General features: G+C 53.2%; 1 protein-coding gene across 1 annotated transcript; it reads right to left on the bottom strand.

The window, feature by feature from the left end:
• Positions 1-1486: 1486 nt before the first annotated feature.
• LOC131094410 (cell division cycle protein 20 homolog) lies at positions 1487-6937 on the bottom strand. Its single transcript, XM_058042003.1, has 11 exons — positions 6735-6937; positions 6478-6686; positions 5805-5938; positions 5077-5173; positions 4029-4157; positions 3483-3673; positions 3069-3163; positions 2496-2727; positions 2261-2386; positions 1972-2089; positions 1487-1665 (listed from the first exon to the last, which is right to left on the bottom strand). Exons 1-11 carry the CDS (start codon positions 6935-6937, stop codon positions 1487-1489), a joined length of 1713 nt encoding a protein of 570 aa, XP_057897986.1.
• Positions 6938-11950: the final 5013 nt, after the last annotated feature.

Here is an 11950-nt window from a genome sequence, read left to right on the forward strand (position 1 = left end):
GAAGAGCCCAGCCTTGCATCTGGGTTCCTGCCTGCTTCCCCTTTAGAGGCAGCTGTGGCCCTAGGATTTGTGTCTGAGGGAGAGCTCCATCCTTGGACCTCCTGATCTTTCCCAAGTGGCCAAATGGGGATGCACCAGCAGCACTGCTGGGAAGGTGCTGGCTCAGTGGCTGTTTTTTGAGACTGTGCCCCCCATATCAGCTTTATGTGTGTGTGTGGGTGGGTGCTCTGGTGGGTGTGGTTACACACTCGCTGGCCTTGGCAGAGCACAAGTCGGAACCTTTGAAGGTTCCAGCTGCTGTAAGGCTCAGGAGGCAGAGCTGGTGCTAGGCACAGTGTGGTACTGTGCTGAGGGAAAGGTGAAAATAGTTAATAATCCACCCTCAGCTAATCACTGAGGGCTGATGGGAGGCACAGGCTTGGTGGAGCTGCTTTGTACAGGCCAAGGTGCTTATCAGCTGTGCAGTGTCCCCAGCAGCCCCTGGCAATGCTGGTGCAGCTGCAGGACAGGCTTGATGGGTCTGGTGCAGCTCCACAGCCTCAGACACTGCAGCTCCACCGTGCAAAGCATCATGGCTGAGCTGGTTGTTGGTCAGGTGAGGGCTCAAATATATTTCCTGCAACTTGCTCCAGCACAGTTCAGCCTGGAAAAAAGGCATTTTTCCAAGTGCAGGGGAGTCAAGCTCCAATAAATGTCAGCTGAGCCCTGGTGCTTGCTCCCCTGCATGAAGCCTCAGTGAGGCACCAGGGCCTCCTGTCAGCAGGAGGGGAAGGGAGATCAGAGTTGTTGGAAGAATACGTGACTGAAGGCTGAGCACAGGGTTGGTGGTGCTTTGCGTGGCTCTTGCATGACACCCAGGCTGGCTGTGGCTGTGTAAGCCAACCTTTTGTTTTGCATCAGGCTTTATGCCAGAGCCAGCCCCTTTCCAGCCTTTGGGGTGATTACAGCTGTTGCTCTATATTTCCCTCCCTCCTTTTTTTTCCCAACAGCTATTCTACTCCAGCACCATAGGCAGGCAGTGATGGCTGCCTGTAGCTAACAAGACAAACTGAGATCTGCCTGCAGAGCCATAGGAAGGTGTCCCTGGGCTTGTGAGACAGGCCAGGACAACACAAACTGAGGCCACAGCCATGCTGTGCTTTCAGTTGAGCCTGTGGTGGAGCTGCTGTGCTTGTAGTCAGCATCTAGATGGGGCAGGTGACATATCTATCTTAGCTGGGACAGAAACAGAAGTACAGCCCTTGCACAGCATCCTTCTGCTAGGCTGTGCTAAGCTCAGGGGCCTCTAAACTGGCCCTTAAGACCTAGGTCTCCACTCCTTGCCCAGATCCCCAGCCTCAGGGAGAAAGACTTGGGTTTAGGAGCCATGGCTTTTTCTTCCATCAGACTCCATTAAGAAAAAGTCAAGTTAAGCAGTTCATTAACATTTAAAATACTGCACAGTGTGTAAACCAAATATCCCCCTCCCCACAACAATCCCGTGCTCTCAGCGGATGCTCTGGTGAAGAATACTGCTTTTGGCACTGTTTGCCTTCTCCTTCTTCTTCTTCTTTATGGGATCCATCTCAAAACAGCGGCAGATCCGCAGTGTTTCATCAGCAGCTGCTGAGGCCACTGCTGTACCATTAGGGCTCATGGTCAGGTTCAAGATTCTATCAGTATGACCTGAGGAGGAGAAGGAATGTGCAGTCAGGGCTGAGCTGATCAGCACATGCACATTTACTCCTGTATGTTCCCATGAGCCCTGCCAGCTTGCATAGCTGTCTCTCCAGTGGCTGTGGCAGCATGATTTCAGACCCCAAGCATACACTTGGATCAATGGTATCTCTTCCACAGCCCCGTGGGCATGCTTTACTCCTAGCAGCTTGGCCCCAGATACTGTCCTGTATCAGTGATGCTGCAGGCTCCAACCAAGGAGTGCAGCTGTCTTCAACCTCTAACAGCCCCCCCACCCAGGCCCTGTCCACCTACCTTGCAGCTCTGCAACCTTGGTCATTGTTGGATACTTCCATATGACCAGCTGATTCTGTGCAAAGCCATGGCCTGAAATGAGCTCCTTGTAGTTTGTTGACCATAGGATAGAAGTCACCTGCAAAGAGGCAGTAACACAGGTGAGACAAGGTGCTTGTGCTGATGCTCACCACTCGGAGGCAAGCATTGTCCCCCTCCTTCCCTGTGCCTCTGGGCCTGAGGAGCCAGCAGCTCTGTGGAGGTGTGCTGCCAGAAGGTGTTTGTCTCCAAGACGATGTTCATCTCTCACCTGGGAAAGGGTATCAACAGCACTGAGGCAGGCGCCAGAACACACGTTCCAGATGCGGATATGTCTGTCACTAGCGCCACCTCCAGTGGCTGGAACATTCATCTGCCATGGGCACCATGCCACAGCCTGAGAGAGGAGAGCTCATTTTAAAACATACAAGAGACAACCTGCACCCAGCCAGTGCTGCATACCTGCTTTGCACACACATATCCGCCCGTGGCAGCTCTGTGCTCACCTTGACAGCACCCTGGTGCTGAGTGAAGGTCTGTACAGGAGAAAAGTCGCCACCCCCACCTTGGGTGCATGGCCAGACGTTCGCCAGATTGTCATTGCCACCACTGGCCAGGTAGCAGCCATCCAGAGACCATCTGAGTCCGCACACCTCGTGTGTGTGGCCAGCAAGGGCGGCCACGTGATGCTCAGCCACTCGGACATCGTGGTGATGGATGTGCCCAGTCCATGCACCACTGCAGAGAGAAGAGAAGGCTTGCAGGGTCAGGCTGCACATTTTCACCCAAATCCATTTTTGTTGTTGCAAGACTGCTATACCTGCCACTGGGTTTCAACCAGTGTTACCAGCAACACAGGTCTGTTGGTGTGAGTGAAACACCCACACAAGCTCTTTACAACTTCAGCACAAATTGCAATACAGGAAAGAGGCCTTCTCCTCACAGCTCCAACAGATAAGGCTGAGTAAGAATCCCAAGCCAGGACAAACTTCTGTCTGCCATCCGTAACCCATGCCAAACATAGATTGATGGATAGGAGTTTGCAACAGCTGGTAACTGCCCTTGACCCACTGCTTTACCTGGAGAGGATGCAGCTGTTCCAGCTGAGGGTTCCCACACAGGCACAATGGCTGGTCATGGTTCGGAGATGTTTCTGCTGCTCAACGTCCCATAGCTGGAGAGGCAAAGCAAAAATTTCTTCAGAAGAAACCCAATCCTGTTTCTATGCCCTAGGAACCTCACTGCACAGGCTCTGGCATTCAGCTTTCTCAGTAAGGGAACAGAGAAAGTGTGTATCTCATGACTATAGCACAGAAGGTAATGCTACTTATCAGAAAACCCCCAAACCAAACCCTGCCTTGCACACTGGGCAGTTCCACCCCACACCAGGGAAGACAAGTCAGGTGCATGGCATCCTTCCTCTGCCAGCCAAGGTTTTGTCCCCAGTTCTGTCAATCCCTAGAAAACACCTCTAGTTTTACTCTTGCATTCACCTGAACCTCACCTGTGCCAACAACAAGGTAGTCTCCATCTTTAATCCATGACACAGAGGAAATGTAAACATCTGGATGCTCCATCTGCAGCAGGGGGATAATCTCCCTACTAGTGTGATTCCACAGATAAACAGTGTCATCCAGAGCCACTGCCAGGAAGTTCTGGGAGCTCCAGTCTATGAGATTCAGATCTACACTTTGAAAGAGAAATGCAGGTCACACCATGCTTGGCTAGAGAGCCCTGCCCTTCACCTGTGCTGCTGCAGCAGGTGTGGGTGCACATGTGCACACACACACATACAAGTGAGGGGCAGCCTTCTGAGTGTCACTATGCCCAGCTGCTGGAGCCAGGTACCCTGCTCCAAGGCACCTACACAGTGCCCTAGACCACTGTCCCAGTAAGGCCACACAGGGACACTCCAGAAGTGGTCTGTGCTAGCCTGGGTACACAAAATAATACAGACAGCCCAGTTACACTGTCCTAGGAACAGCAATCCAGTGCAAAATGTTCTGGATGCCCAGCACTCGACCCTGTAGCCTACTTACAGTAGTCGTTGAACATCTCTGGTGCATCCAAGACCCGTTCTGGCTTTGAGGGAATATATCTGCTATTCTTCCTGCTGAATCCAGGTGCCATTTTCTGACTGTACAGCACTTTCAGGTTATTCTGATAGTCTGTGTGCAGGGGAAAAGGTTTGTTAACCTGAGTTAGTTTCCTCCCAGCTGAGTGCTGCTCTCCCACCTAGGAATCCCTTGGAGTGAAAATGAAGTTGTAAGAGAAACACTCACAAGCCTGCAGTGCACTAAAATCACTGGCAGTATGAACTGCTGAACAGGGGCAAGCTACAATTTCGTCATTCATGGAAACAAATTTAACAAACACTTGGGTTTTTGAATCCTATTATATTTAGTTGCAGTTTAAGCTAGAAAGTGCAGAGAGTTTGGTGCTCTTACAGACTTCATGAAGGTTTGGAACCTGCAGTACAGGTGACTGTCACTGACGTCTTTTCATAAAAATCCTTTCTTTAGGATTTTTCTCCCTTCTGAGAAGCTGTGGCCTCAGCAACAAAATGTAAACAATGGTTATCTGCTGCTGTGGAATGCAACAGGTGGATGCATGATTGGTCTCGGGTGAATGTTTGGATTTACTGACCACTCACAGCAGAGCTGGGTCTCACCCTCTGCTGAGACACAGCCCTTTGTTTATTCATTCTTTTTCTATTCTTAGCTTAGCTAGCTTCTGAGAACTTTCCTTCTATTTCTTTTAGTATAGTAACAATGTAATATATATCATAAAATAATAAATCAAGCCTTCTGAACATGAGGTCAAGATTCTCGTCTCTCTCTCCACCCTGAAGACCCTTGCAAGCCCTGTAACAGGTGACCAACTGGCAGTCATAGCACCTCTCCTAAATAAACTATAACTGTTACGCCCTCCCTCGACCTCAGGAACCTTAAGAAAGGAGACTCCAGCCTGTACAGCTCTCAGAAACCAGTTGATTTCTCCTGTGACCACACACAGAGCCTCTGTGTTGCTGTTCCCCTGACCTGATCTCTGCTGCTGATTCAGCTCACACAGACTCCTGTATCATACCTTCTGGAGCATTCTCTAATTTTCCACTGAGGTGAAGGATCTTTGCCTCTTCTACATCAAAACCATTCAGATGCACTGCCCAGGCTTTCTGTTGCTCCTACAGAGACAAATCACCCTCAGTGCAATGCATTTAAAACAATTCCCACACTGCAATTTAAACAGACACCTAAGTCCCTTTCTCTTAGAATCTGAAGATGTTTGACTGTGCTGCAAGGGTCAGTCACACAGAGGCAGGTCAAAGCAATTTTTCCTCAGACTTTCATATATTGTCCTGCTCACATTTTCACACAATGGCAAATTCAGTGTTATTGCCAGTGGGAAAAGCCACAGCCACAAAGCGACCAAATGCTTCATAAACAGATTTCAGAACATAGTGTAAAACATTCCAGAAGTGTTCCCGGTGGAGACATTGTCCTAGAATAGCTACCACCAGTAGTTTCACTTTGCATAGGCTTACAGCTTTGTGTTTTTGTTGCCTGCTACATTTTAACACCTCATTAGTCAAAAGCTAAATTTTGCTTCCAGAAGCAGCATGGGCTTAGAGTGCATGGCAGTCTCTACAGCTTCAATCGCATCCTAGGCTCCTGAATCCCAGAGCTGCAAGTAGTGATGGCTGGGACTTGTCAGTCCCGTGTGCCCACTTGATAGAACCTATTGTTCACTGCTCTGTAAAGGGGCAGGAAGGAGTAGCGGTTGTTTAAGTAATTGTAACCTAGCAACATGCTCACCTTCTTGGTAGGGGAATCCTCCGCAGGGTCATTCTTTTTGCTTAGGAGGAAATTTGCCATCTCCATCTGCATAGTGCTGCGGTTGGGAATGTAGCAATCCCCCCCAGCCTTTTTGGGGGTGCTTTGAATTTTGGATCAAGATTTATGTGCATTCACATATGAAAATATTGTCTTACAGCTATTTAACAGCCTGTATTAGAGCTTTCACGGGAGTAAACCCAAAACTCTTCCACATCACACCCACCAGACAAGTAGGACTCTGAGGTCTCATGCCACCCAGTCACAACTAACTTATATTTTCCTCCCTGCCACCAAGTTGGTTAGGGACTGTGTGCACTTGGGTCTAGTGCAACAATTCCAGAGTCCAGAGATAAGGGGAAGATACAGAAATGATCACAGGATGTAAAGCTGTCAGCTGACAGTCCCGCCCACACTCATCCTAGCATACAGCTGTGCCAGCAAGGCTCAGCTGGGTGAACAGCAGCTGGCCAGCCCCAGTGCTCAGAGCTCTGCCCCTCATGCTGGCAAGGAGGTGGGTGGCTGTCAGGAGCACAACCCACCTCCTCCTGCCTGAGCAGCAGCCAGTAGGACAGCGTGGCAGGGAGCCCAGAGCCCTGTGGCTACGGACAAGCAGCCTGGGCAAGGCTCCCGCACTCAATCTCTGCTGCTGGTGGCCGGCGCTTACCGGCTGTCGTGGACGGTGTCTTGCTGGAGCTGTGGGAGCGATTGGCCGGCTTCACGGGCGACACGCCGACGGGGCTGGGCCCGGGGCCGCTCTCCTTGGCCTTGCGCTGCCATCGCGCAGGCGGCGCGTTCAGGATCAGCGTGTCCAGCTTCAGCAGCCCGTGCAGGTCCGCCTCCAACAGGACCTGCGCCGTGGTCCTGCGGGCGGGCGGGGTTAGCCGTGCCCACCGGCCGGGCTGAGCCTACTCCGACAGCCCCGCCGGCCTCCCCACCACCGGACCGTGCAAGCGCTTCGGCCGCTCCTCCCCGCCAACGCACACTCCCACTCTCCCCAGCCTCTCCTCGGGACACTCCGTCAGCCGATACGCCCTCCCTCCGCTCCTCGTGGGTCCTTGATCAGCCGGCACCTCTTCCAGCCGCTCTTTGGGGCTCTCTCGGATAAGCGACATTCTCCCTTCCCCTGCCTTTCAAGGGCAATCTCGTCCCTGCTCTTTCTCTTCCCCACTGTGCTTTGCCTCTGCCCTGTGCCCCTGGGGCTGCTCTTGTCCAGGCAGCCTCAGTAGGAGCCAGCACTGGCTGCAGCCCCAAGGGGCCCCCCAGGACAAGGCCCAGCAATTAGGAGGCCAGTGAAAGCTCTGGGCAGCAGCAGAACCCTCAGCAGAGTTCTTTGGACAATCATGGACTGGACACACCTACACTGCAGCCTCACTGGGAATGTTTCCTATGTACAGTAGACTTTCAAAAGAAGCTGTTTGAGGGAAAGGTGAACTAAACACTCACTGTCTTCTCTTCAAGTAAGTCCAAATTCGGACAGAGCATAAGATGAAGATCAGCTCCAAAACAAGCAGGCCTGCTGGGAACCCCAGCCAGAAGCCTGTTCCCTGACAGAAACCCCTTCCAAGGCCCTTCTGGGCATCAGGAACATGTGCTGTGGTTCCAGCTGCACCTGTGGGAGCAATGGGGAATGTCAGCCCATGCTGTGCTGCACCACTGAGCTGGCAGCACGGTGGATGTGGGCAGGACGTTCTCCATTTCCCCCAGAGCTGGGGCCTGCAGGCACCTTGCCGCCCCTTGGCACAGGCTGTGCCACCCAACAAAGCCCAGCAGGCCGGGAGGAGAGCCCGGGGCCAGCAGCAAGCTGAGAGAAGGCCCTGCTCTAGAACTGAGGGAGTTCCACCAGAAGCAAACAAAGATTGTAAGTTGAAGAGATGCCCACTTTGCTCAAAGTTAGTCTGAGAAAACTAAGACGTGATCTTGTCAAAAATCCCAGGAAATATCTGGGAAAAGGTTTTATGTATGTTGGTTGTGACTAGGTACAAAGCTCCTGCAGGAAAAGAGCCTCTGCAGCAGGCTGGCTGGCTGAAGGGGTCTTACTTCTTTCTAGAATAAAGATTACCACTCAAATGCAATTTTATTTTTTATTGTATAAGGGGAAAATATTTTCCAGAACTCTACAACCAGTTTCAAAAATACAGATGTGTTGAGGAAAAAGGAATGAAACATATGGGAATTTCTCTCTACAAGAGATATTTCTAAATATTTCTAAAAATGAAAAGTGAAGACAAAATAAGGTCATTTTTTTGGATTCTAAAGCTACTTAGAAAAATCTTTAACTACTATAGGAATTGGGAAGAAATATTTGGAGGTGTCTCTCTACAGAAAACGATTTTGAAATATTTCTACCAATTTCTAATATTTAAAAGTGAAAAATTAAGAAAATGGGGTTGCTTTTTTTAGGAGCCTCATGCTGCTGCCTGACCCCTGGGCTCCCCCAGCCCTGGGGATCCCGCCACTGCTCACAGCAGCCCCTGCCTGGCTCCTGCCTGCCCACACCGTGGGCATCCACAGCTGCTCCTGGCCATGGAGCTCAGGCAGTGCTGCTGCCGGCCAGGCTTTGCTGCTGGTGCCACCCAAACACTGGGATGACGGCACATTCCCTTTAGTGCAACAAAAGAAAGGGCCATCACCTGGCCTGGCAGAGAGCAGGGTTAACTTCAGTGTTGTTTAGATGGCAAGGCCAGGGGGCTCAGGGGCAGAGGAAGGGACATGTTGGGCTCAGGAGAGGCTGGATGGTGCTGGGCTGCTCCTGGGGTCTATAGAACTAGTCGGGAAGGAACACAGGAGGATCAAAAAAGAAATGAAAGTAGCTTGGGGATATACATTGGAAGAGGAGTTGGCAGTGGGATCTCCAGGAGAATAGGAGATTTCCTTGTCGATGGCTGTTCTGGAGTCTTCTTCTCAGAACTCTTGACAGGCCTAGCCAGGCCCTTCTAACTGCTGGAGGAGCTGCTCCTTCTGTTTGGGTGTGAGGTGCAGCCACCATCTTACAACCCTTGTGCAGTGGTGGAACTGTGGAAAGAGGAGGTGGCTGAGGCCTCAACTGCTGGTGGCACACAGGGAACCTCCTGCACAGACAGGCCCAGAGGTGGCAAGGCTCCCCAGCATGCCTGGAGCTGCTGGCTCAGCTTGGCCCAGCTGCACAGCTGTCCCTCAAGGCCCCAGCGAGCAGAGCACGGCTCTGGGCAGGCTCCCTGGCCAAGAGCGGGCCCCGGAGTGCCTCTGCCTTTCAAGGGCAATCTCGTCCCTGCTCTTTCTCCTCCCCACCGTGCTTTGCCTCTGCCCTGTGCCCCTGGGGCTGCTCTTGGCCAGGAAGCCTCAGGGGGAGCCAGCACTGGCTGCAGCCCCAGCGGGCCCCCAGGACAAGGCCCAGCAATTAGGAGGCCAATGAAAGCTTTGGGCAGCAGCAGAACCCTCAGCAGAGTTCTTTGGACAATCATGGACTGCCACACCTACAGTGCAGCCTCACTGGCAATGTTTTCTGTCTGAAGTACAATTTCAAAAGAAGCTGTTTGAGGGAAAGGTGAACTAAACACTCACCCTTTTCTCTTCCAGCAAGTCCATATTTGGACACAGCATAAGATGAAGATCAGCTCCAAAACAAGCCGGCCTGCCAGTAACCCTAGCCAGAAGCCTGTTCCCTGACAGAAACCCCTTCCAAAGCCCTTCTGGGCATCAGGAACATGTGCTGTGGTTCCAGCTGCACCTGTGGGAGCAATGGGGAATGTCAGCCCATGCTGTGCTGCACTGCTGAGCTGGCAGCACGGTGGATGTGGGCAGGACGTTCTCCATTTCCCCCAGAGCTGGGGCCTGCAGGCACCTTGCCGCCCCTTGGCACAGGCTGTGCCACCCAACAAAGCCCAGCAGGCCGGGAGGAGAGCCTGGGGGCTGCACAGCTTCGTGGGCACAAGTCCCCTTTCCCCGGGGCTGTGAACAAGCTTCAAAGGCGCCTCCAGCTTTGGCTGCTGCTGGGCCATGCAAGGGCAGGCCCTAGTGGAAGAGCTGCAGCCACCCAGCCCTGCCAAGGGCTGAGCCCTGCTGAGCCTGGCACAGCAATTACCTTCTGAGCCTGTGCCCGTGCCTGTATTTGCCTTGGCCTTCCTTCCTGCAGCAGGGGCTGCCAATGGGCCTCTGCTTCTTTGGGGAAACACCTCCTTCTGTCCTGCCTTTTGGCCTATCACTTGAGAAACAAAAAGTACACCTTAAAAGACGGAACTGTTCTCCATTGCTTCGATGGCATGTTCAGGACGTCATGCTTATGCACAATCTGGTAAAATCAACAAATCATCTAGGCTTTTTCCGCTGGGCCAGGGCCCAACCTCCTCCAAACAGCTGCCAGTGCTGAGCAGAAGTTGTGAGGTGATCGTGCAGGGCGAGGGCACACACGGCCATGGCTCTCTCCTGGCACCTGCAGCGATGCCCCCCAGGCTGAGCTCGGGGCTCTGAGCTGGCAGCTCTCTCAGGAGAAAAGGCCTTGACCTACCCTCACCATCTCCCAGAGGCTCAATCCTGAACGTGGGCTGGGAAGCCAGATCACCTTTAGCAACAGGCTCAGCTGCAATGAAAGGCAGGACACAACAGCTCCAATGGCACTGCTGAAGATTCTCCATCAGGCCCAAGTGGCAGTGAGGGCACCTGGGTGATGGGTGCCCTCCAAGGCATTCCCTTGTCTCTGCCTTCCACTCAGGAGCAGGGCCAGCGGGACCTCGTGCCTGCAGTGGCCCCACACTGGGATGGAAGGAGCCCCTTGCGGGGCAGTCGGGGCAGAAAGGACTCCCTGGAGCTGCCAGCAGCTCCCAACCTGGCCCCAGGCAGGGCCAGGGCTTGGCAGTGGCTACAGAAGCAGCTCGGGCTCCCTGGGGCCAGCAAAGGAGCTGAGAAAGGCTCAGCCCTGGGGCACAGCCCTGGGCCCAGCCCCTTCCCTCTCTGCTCTTCTCTGTGGCTGCACAGAGCACACAGAAGGACACAGTGGCATTGCACACAGGAGGAGGATGGACAGCTAAATGCCCCTTCCTCCCACTGAGAGTGATCCTGTGGGATCACTCAGGGCTCCAGAAGGGAGCAAGGTAAGGTTTCCAGAACTGATCAACATTCAGAGGAACTTAAGGGAACTGGCTCATGAGTAAGCTCTTGCCACACTGACACGGATTATTCTGTCAGGAAAGGTACATTCAGAACATGCCTCCAACATCTGGCAAGGTCTTCAAAGTACCTTTCACCATCATTTCCAACTAATCAAAGTCATGATCCCAGTTGAGAAGGGAGCACAGATGTTACAGAACCATTTCCATGGTGTGCTGGGATCCCCTTCTCCCTTGGGGAATTGGGCACTGCAAAGGGGTGGGGTAAGGCCGTGGGAGCCTGTGCTGTGGCTCCTGATCATTCTCCACGCTCTTTGCAGGTGCTGTGCAACATGCCTGGAGGGGCAGCTGGAGCAGCCCAGGGCCCTGGGGCTCTCTCCCTCCCACACAGGAAACCCTCACTAAATGCTTGGGGATATCTGCAGTGCCACAGCTGTCGCTCCCAACCTCCGTCCCTCCCTCCTGCTTGCCCACCTGCCCATGGAACAGCTCCCACAGCCCACGGGCACATAGCCAGGCCCTCTCAGGACACACTGGAGCCTTGCTCTCCCCCTCTGCCCTTTCCCCACCATGGGCACCCCGTGCAGCCGCTCCCAGGTTTCGGGACATGTCTCCCACAGAGGAAGACCAGCAGGACAGCTCAGTACCCGAGTGCCCTGAGCCTGCTCGGGACAATTCCTCTGGGCTGTGCTGATCTTGTCTGGGCTGTGCCCGCAGTGCCAAGCAGCAGAGAGCAGCTCAAGCCTCAGCAGGGCTCAGGCCCAGAGGCACAGCAATTACCTCCTGTGGCTGTGCCTGGCATCGCCTCCCTTCCTGCAGGAAATGCCACCTTCCATAGAGCCTCTCTGTCCATCCCTTGAGAAAGGAGGAGGCACAGCTGGATCAGATGGAATCATTGCACATCCAGGAGGTGGCCTCTTAAGGAGGCAATACTTGTCCAAAACATGGGTAAGGATCAGGAAAATCCTGATCCCCCAGGCCTTTGGGACTGGCTATGACCCTCCCTTCTCGACGCAGCCACACCTCAGGATGTGACTAGGGACC

Source organism: Melospiza georgiana, chromosome 29 (assembly GCF_028018845.1).
Source record: "Melospiza georgiana isolate bMelGeo1 chromosome 29, bMelGeo1.pri, whole genome shotgun sequence".
Taxonomy (NCBI): Eukaryota; Metazoa; Chordata; class Aves; order Passeriformes; family Passerellidae; genus Melospiza; species Melospiza georgiana.

What these genes read in the sequence shown, in the direction of transcription:
- LOC131094410 (XM_058042003.1), bottom strand. Translation starts at nt 6,937, where the DNA reads ATGTCGCTTATCCGAGAGAGCCCCAAAGAGCGGCTGGAAGAGGTGCCG. An exon ending in TTGGCACAGGTGAGGTTCAG is followed by an intron (nt 3,164 to 3,482) that starts GTGAATGCAAGA and finishes TTGCCTCTCCAG; the next exon opens with CTATGGGACGTTGAGCAGCA. An exon ending in AGCACCAGGGTGCTGTCAAG is followed by an intron (nt 2,387 to 2,495) that starts GTGAGCACAGAG and finishes CTCCTCTCTCAG; the next exon opens with GCTGTGGCATGGTGCCCATG.